The sequence below is a fragment of the Agrilus planipennis genome, unplaced genomic scaffold (genome assembly GCF_000699045.2).
Source record: "Agrilus planipennis isolate EAB-ADULT unplaced genomic scaffold, Apla_2.0 scaffold541, whole genome shotgun sequence".
NCBI lineage: Eukaryota > Metazoa > Arthropoda > Insecta > Coleoptera > Buprestidae > Agrilus > Agrilus planipennis.
The window spans coordinates 11,394-19,836 of record NW_020439210.1 but is presented as its reverse complement, the minus strand read 5'-3'; the positions used below and the strand labels follow the sequence as shown (position 1 = coordinate 19,836).

The 8,443-nt window shown below is 36.9% G+C and overlaps 1 protein-coding gene across 1 annotated transcript; it reads right to left on the bottom strand.

The window, feature by feature from the left end:
* Nucleotides 1–4: 4 nt before the first annotated feature.
* On the bottom strand, nucleotides 5–8,056 carry LOC108743672 (tyrosine-protein phosphatase Lar; the record flags this gene model as incomplete). The annotated part of the gene is made up of 11 exons (XM_025978150.1): nucleotides 7,793–8,056; nucleotides 5,194–5,214; nucleotides 5,013–5,113; nucleotides 4,762–4,954; nucleotides 4,297–4,584; nucleotides 4,096–4,235; nucleotides 3,840–4,039; nucleotides 3,619–3,752; nucleotides 1,111–3,540; nucleotides 203–1,055; nucleotides 5–134 (listed from the first exon to the last, which is right to left on the bottom strand). Coding segments are annotated over exons 1-11 (4,611 nt in total), but the record flags the coding sequence as incomplete, so codon positions are not given.
* Nucleotides 8,057–8,443: the final 387 nt, after the last annotated feature.

The following is an 8,443-nucleotide window of genomic DNA, read 5'->3' as shown; positions in this document are numbered from 1 at the left end:
CTGTCTGCACCATTGCTGGTCGTTGTGTTCTAAGAAGTCTTACAGTTCGAAACATATCCACAACACCCTCACATTGCATTCTTTCTATCACAATGCTGAGCGTAATAAATACTCCAGTTCTGCCTACACCAGCACTGTAAGGGAAAAGGCAATATGTAGTTATAGATTTTTGTATACCTATGTACATGCGTATGTATCTTACCTGCAATGAACAGTTATAGGACCATCCTGTCCAAACTGTCCCTTCGTTTTATGAACTTGACCTATGAAATCAATAAATCCATCCCCCGACTTTGGTACTCCTTCCTCGGGCCATTCCGTAAATTGAAACTGTCGGACAGTTCTAAATACCCCATCTCTTGCATCAGTAATTTTAAACTCTCTTAAAATATACTGGGGCATATTATATTCTGCTATGGGATCTACTACTAAACAATGGTATCTTATTGATCGATCACTAGGCCAATATTGGTGGGTTTTCTCTCTTCCTATTTCGGTTAGTTTGGTCAGCATTACTATTATAGTAGAATTGTGTTCCCACAACATTCTCCAAAAGTCATTTACTGTTTCTAGCATTGGTTCTTGGGTAGCTATGTAAGCTTTTCTACAACTATAACTATCAACAAAATTGGCATTGATGTAATCTGAACCTTCTACGTTGGGTAGTGAGGTTAGAAATACCCTGGTATTTTCATAGGGTAAAATGTGTATCAGTCTATTTTTGTGCTTGTTGCACGGTAAATTTGCGGCGATTATCTTTAAGGAATCTATCTTGAAATAACCTAAATTTCTAAATTCTATTAACATATCTGTTGCGCTTTCTCCTGGTCTTAGCGCTAGAAGCCTCTGTACATGAGAATGAAGTTGACGTGCAGGAACTTCTGTTTCTCCACATATCACAGCTTCCAATAAGGCATCATGAATAAAAATATACTGCTCCTCTGTTTGTACCATATAATTTCGTTGAGCTCTTAGACAAGTTACGTGCCCATAAATATCGATGGATTTTTCATGTTTAATACGTTCTAGCATTGAATCTATCACTATGTAGCAACCTACAATAATACATTTTACAGTAAATATACGGTAAAAGGTATTATTACAATCTACCTGTCCTACCAACCCCTGCAGAACAGTGGACAATTATCGGACCACTTCCAGGTGGGTTGATGTTTCTGACTCTTTTAACAAACTGAAGAAATGACGCCGGATGATCGGGCACCCCATGATCAGGCCATGCAGTAAACTGAAGCTGCTTAACTTCCCTCTCATCGGAACAACCGCGCCTCGCAATTTGAAACGTTCTAATACAATAGTAGGCTAGCTGCTGAAAGTCAGTCATTGTAATTGTTATTGATCCGTATGTCTCTGAATCACGTTCTGGCCAATAGCGATCGCACTTGATTCTAGTGCGCTCTTCTAACTTTGTCATCATAACAATGGTGGATGTTTTAACCTCCCAGCACATTCGCCAGAAATCATTAAATGTCTCTTGTAATGGCCCTTGAGTTGCAATGTAAGCGTTGGGTTTTCTGTAACCGTCACAATAATTTGCGTTTATATAATCCGTGCCTAATATACCATTTTCTAATGATAAAGTTACACGGCTGTGATCGTATGCTATTACGTTCGCATATCTGTTTTTTGCTTTATTTATTTCCATATTTGAATGATCCCACGTAAATTGTTGACCTGGTTCTATACTCTCATATTCTTGAGAAAACTTCATGTTCTCGTTTGCTTTCAAATGTTCCACATGTTCGGAGAATTCTGAAATAGGGATCGGTGGATGCGATGCCATTGCTGGTGTTTGAAAATTTTGTCGTCTTAATTCTACCGGATCAGTAGGTACTGTGCCATTCTTTAAATTATTAGGAAATAAAGATTTATGTTGCAAGGAGGGATCAGGTGTTTTGCATGGTTGACGTCTTTTTCTTAACACAAAAATGAACACGAAAAAAATTGACACGGTAATTACAGCAATCAGTGGACCGACAATCCAAAATATGCCTGCTTCTTTTCTTTGCGAACTCACTTTAACATCTGTATCCGTGGGTACCTTAGGATTTGGCCTTAAAGGTGGGTCGCCCGGAGGAACTTCCCGCATGTTTAATGCCAAATACTCAGAAAATGGGCTGCTCGTGTATAAATGCTTCTGTGGCGTATCGACAACTGCTCGGACAAATATTCTGTATTTTTTTCCTGGTTCCAAACGCCTGTTAACAAATCCGCCAAACTTTTCACCCGTTCCTAAATGAAATGTGTATGGAATATTCCTTTGTGGAAATTTTGCTGCCACGTAAGGGAAATTCTTATTTTCAAATTTAGTCTGCTCTATAATACTATCAGTTAAAAATTGGTCTGGATTTTTATAATTCAAAGCAGAATTTTCAGGAACAACGATTAAAAAATAGTGGCTTATTGGACCATATTCTTCTGATGCTTGAGGAAGAATTACTTGAATTTCCTCTCCGTTCTCTACACCATAAAAGTCAGGTTGAACCATCGCTTGAGGAGCTGCCATTTGAGTTGTAACTGTTATTTTTGCAGGTGGTCGGTATGATACATCTGAAGGGACGGCACTAACATTGACATTATAAGTTGTAAAAGGAGACAAATCATCAATGGTGTAAAAACGCAAGTTATACTCTACGATCTTTTCTACTTTAGGTATAATTTGAGTTTGAGTTATACCTTGTGAATCTACAAACTCTTTTACAGCATCGAAACAAATTTTAAAGTGTATTGGATTCAACTTTATAGGAGGAGACCAGGATAAAGTCATGGAATGTGTGGTTACATCATGTGCTCTTAAATTAAGCGGAACATCTTCGGGTTTGACCTTGACAGTTATTTTCTCTGATAACCTACCAAATCCTTGTTCTAATCTCGCAGCTACGGCTACAGCATATTGGGCGTACTTTTCTAAATTTATGATATTCGCAGACTCAGTTAATCCCACAGACGTTTGCTGCCATTCGTCTAGATCTTCTACGGCTACCATTGTATAAAATATTTGATAACCAATAATTCTTTTCCGCGAGGGCATGTTTTCCCACCATACTTCAACGCTTGAATCTGAAGTTGCCATAACCCTAACGTTCATGGGAGCTCTACCAACATCCTCTGTTTCCAATAGCACTTTCTCACCAAATGGTCCCGCACCCTTCGACGTATAAGCCCTTACATGGAATACATATTCAGAATTTTCATCAAGATTAGTGAATACTGCTCTCGAAACAGAGACGTTACGGCTTATAATATTATTATGATCAGACTTTTTGTTAAATTGAACTTCAAAGATTGTAATTTTTCCATTTCGGTGTTTTGGACTAGGTGCATGCCAGGAAAAACAAACAATATCCGGAGTTTGGAAAGTATACGAAACATTAGTAGGCGGCCCTGACGGCAGACCTTCAGGCATATCAACTGTAGAAACAAATTCTTGCCCAAATCCTATATGGTTTTGCCCTGCGATTTTGAACTCATATTTTTCTCCTTTTTGAAGATCTGTGATTTGATACCTACTAATATTTTGACCTGCAGATGAAAGGAATACCAAATGCAATCGTATATTTAAATCAATAATGGTAATTCATTTATGTAACTGGAAACTACCTCTTATGAAGCTCTCTATTAAAGGTTTGCCTTTAATTCCGTAACGAATTCTGTATCCTAACAGTTCACCGTAAGTACTTATTGGTCTAGACCACTCTAATTCAACATCGATTCTGGAATCTTGCTCCATTGAGCTAATAAATGTGAAAAGGAGATGAAAGCAAAGAATTTACTTGTGTTATAACAATGACAACTTTAACATAGACAATAAATTACTGTACCTAACAAATAGTGTTGGTTTGCTTGGAACACCACCAGGCATTTTAATGACATAAGGATCAGTACGGTTACCACTTAAACCTCTTGCAACTGCCGCAACTTGTATTGCGTAGCTTGTGTCTGGTTGCAATTCGGTCACATTGAATTCAAAAATTGAAGGCTTCAAAATTTGGAATACCATAGGTTGCTCTGCTCTTGTATCCTAATAAACATTAACCATTTTAATGTGATACAGGGTGAAAATACAATATCTTGTACCTCATTATTTGTTTCCTGAATAAACACATGATACCCTTGGATGATGTACTCTGGAAAATTTAATATTGGTGGTTTCCAAGTGATTGTTAAAGCAGTTGAATTTATAAATATAACCCTCAAGTCTTGTGGTTCTCCGGGAACTAAAATTAAGTTTGAAAGAAGTCAACATTTTAAAAAATACTCATAATATTGTTAGCATACTATATTCTTTGGTACGAGCAGCAATTGGGGGTGAAGTAGCTCCTTCTCCTCGCGATGATTTTGCCGCTATCCATACATTATATAGACTGTTGGGATGTAAATCTAATAGTGTATACTTTTCAATGGGTAATAGCTGACGTGTATGTCTTTCGTTTGCGTAAGTATCGTTCCAGTACAGTTCGTAACTTAATAAATCTTCTGAAGAATATGTGGGCTTATTCCACCGTAACGTAAGAGCTGTTTCGTTTGCTTCTAAAACCCTTATATTCGTTGGTTGACTAGGTACCCCTAAAAAATGTATTTCCGTACTAATCTTACCCACAAAACACAGCAACTAAAAAATTATTTGCATTGGCCCAATTAACTATCCGAGATTTTCAAACTTTCATATTCTCCCTCAAAAATCTCGCAAACGATTTTGACAATTTGCTTTAAATAATACCCTCTAGTGAGGTAAAAACAAACCTTGCTGAGTTTTAACGTTCACTGATAAGCTTAAAGGTCCAGGTCCGTCATAAGTAAAAGCCTGAACTTTAATAGTGTATATAGTGTGCGGAGTAAGCTCGCTTATTGTTGTTAACTGATTGTTATCTACCATTTGTGATCTCCATTGAGCAACTGGTAAATTGGGGTTTGTAGTATAATATACTTTGTATCCCTGCAAATTATATTGCTCAGTAGAATTAAAGACTATGCTATATAAATAAAAATTTTACAGTGATTTGTCCACTGGGTATGTCTGGTTCTTCCCACTGTATCACAATTGTACTTGAGCTAAGTGGCCGAACCTGTACATTATGAGGTACTGTATCCATTTCTACAGGAACCGCAAATTAATGAGCTGTTTCGTACATCAGTGCTATATTTCTAATTATTAAAATGTTTTATTAAACTTACCTACTCCGGCAGCAGAACCGGCTAAAAGATAAAAATATATTTCAGATTAAACTATAACTAGTAGAGATGTACAGGCCTGACGCTGGAAGCTGGCGGAAATTTTAAAATGGCGTGGATGCGCGTTAGCAAAAGTAGGCATTTTTAGGTATAACGATTGCAGCCCTCTTTCTTCAGTATTCCTATCAGTTGCGTAGATTGAATATTTAAAAATAGGGATCAGTGAGCAAGTAATAGGCATACAAACAGAAGAACTAATTGTTGATGTTGGTGACAGTGATAGAGATTCCCTTGATGACAGTGAATGTGAAAACTAACTATAAAACAAAACTATAGGTTTATTGTTTCTTTTTTTAGTAAGTTATGTTTCTACATTATTTTCTAGTACGCTACTGTTCTATCCGTATTATTACTATAATTTACGCCAACTAAAAGCTTATTTGTGTATCGGTTCCAAGTGACTTACCCAAATACGTCATAAATGGGAAAGTACCTGCGCAACCGCTCGCCAGCTTCCTTCGTCCGACCTGTACCGACTGTGAATTTGGCCGACTGGCCGACTAGCCGATTAGTCGATTGTATAGAGGCCAACTAGTCGGCCAGGCCGATCACGGTTTCGGGGGTATTCAACAATTTCCGTGACGCTTTGTTTACAGCTTATTTGCGCGTAAGTTTTTCTTACTTCGGTTTCGATTTTTGGTTTTCACGGGTCAGAGTAGTACTTTATTACAGAAATAATGACAATACTTTCATTGTTCATTACAATTACAATTTAATTATGTTAAAAAGAAAGTCTCGTGAATGGATTTTTTTTGACAAATTGGGCAATGATTCCCGTAAAGTCAAGTGTAAGCAGTGTCAAATGGCAATTCTTAGGTGGGCAGGGAAAAACAGCAAATTTATACTAAGGATATGAACAACCATATCTTATATCAACACCTAACCCAGCTACCTCAGTTGGCTTCTATGATTAAATGCTTGACCACGATTCCTCAGTCACAAATCCAAGTCAGTTAAAAATAAAAATTCCTACTCTTTTATTTAAGTAAGAAGAAATATTTATCAATGTTTATTGATGAAGGTATGACGATATGTGTAAGACTGATTCTAAAATAAAAATGCTAATTAACAATCAAAGTTTTTGTTTTGTGTAATTTCTCCTGTATACATTCTATCAAGAAATAAATACAGAGCAAGAATTCGAAAAGTCGCCGTCTGAGAAAGTGGCCTAACCGGAACATCACCAATAAGTAGGCATATACTAACGCCATGAAAATGCATCTTAAATAAGCTGATAGGGGAATGGAAGCATGATGGGGTCTTTAGGCAAGACGGGGTCACACACACATACAGGAAACTAGACATTTGCGAATAGAAAACCACAAACCAGCCAGCCAGACTTGATGAAGGGTCGGTGCGAAAGATACAGTGAGTAGAAGTGGATGCCGTCTTTGCTTACAAACCAAAAAATAGTTTAGCGTCTCGTCTTTGTCTAGTGGAAAACGTCCTTAGTGTAACGTAACCATGGCCATCCAATGTGTCTTTTTTTAAATATGGTGTTGTTTAACTTCATTTGGTATAAGTTAACCTTTGGAGCAAGATGGGGTAGTGGGTGTGGATTCATTTGTATTTGCAAATACGTAACACTATATTACTATTTTTAATGAAAAACCATGGTACATAAACAGAAAACAAAAAACAGAAGAAGAGAGTGGTCGACAAATACTACAAAAACAACTGTAGATAATGTATTAAGGTAAGAAATGGGCTATAAAAAAGCTGCTTCTGCATACGCAGTGTCTCAGACTGCAGTAGAGAGTTATGTTAAGAATGACAAAATATTGTAATGTTACAATTGATTTACCTTTAAACCCTAAGAGAAGCTATATTTACAACAAAAAAGAACGACGAAATGGTAGGACATTTGAAACGTGTGACGCAGAAGAAATCCACGCTGGACATGGACAGCTTCAGATGGAAGGATCTCTGAATTAGTTTACCACTTCTGCTAGCGAAACGTTAGAAAGCATCTTCAAATATCGACAGCCTTTCGACCCGAATCAGGACAGCGTCAGTTTACCTACTGGTCGCGAAAGCGTTTACCTGTTATGCTGTATTTTTGTTATTTCCTTTAGCTACCCCATCATGACCCCCTTTTTTCCTACTTTACAGTTACCTTGTAAGGCTTTTTGATACTTAATTTTGTAGCTGCCAATACGAATTAACATAACAACAGATACAACCGATATACATTGAAATTATATCATTTTTAAAACAAACTGCCATTTCAGAATATTTCATTATCATTTAGCATGCATGTGATATTTGATTCCGATGTGTGAAATGTATTGTAAGAGCCAAACTAATTTTTATGGCATCATGTTTAACACGTGGTTTTCATGTTTCCTAGCATGTTTATAAATTTAACTTGACATTCACAGTGGTGAAATGGACATTGGTGTTATACAGTAAACCATCAACGAAACCGTTCAGGTGTCAAATTGTGCCTGGTGTTAGCATGTAGATTTGAAAGAAGTAGTTAATTAAACACGTGCCAGACTGTGTTACATATGCAACTAATTTCTATCAGATAATTACCCACCTGTTTCTCCTGTAACAACGGTGACAGTTGCACTCGGCGGCCCCCTGCCTATGTTGTTTACAGCAGAGACAAACATTTCGTATTCTGTATAGGGACTCAGATTTCGAACTGAATAGTACATGGTAATAATGCCAGATATTTCGCTGAAAGCTTGGTTTGCATATCTCGGCTTAAACTGAATAACGTAATATTGTACGTCTTCTGTTCCATTGTAAGACCAACTTAACCTGACCGAAGTGGCTGTAGTCTCTGATACTTGAACTTTAGATGGCTGGATAGGTAGAGCTGTAAAACATATCTTTAAATAGTTTAAAAAAAAAAAGTTATTTTAACATAGAAGATAAGTACATGTTGAAATACAAAAAAAGCAGTATAATGTGATATTTGTATGTAGTTTCTTCAATATAAACTGCTTAAAATGCATTCTATTAAAAATATAATATATATTCGAGAGTAACGGGTTTATAGGTTTTAGATACTCATGTAGAGGAGAAGATAAGCCTACGATTATCAATCATTAGAGATAAAAACTTCATTCAGGGTTCGACTGACTCCTTTGCCTCACAATTGTCGATAAAAATTGGCCCTATCCTGAACAGTAACACTGGCGGACCTTCGGCAAAGGTTCCGTAAAATAATGTAAGAAAAAGG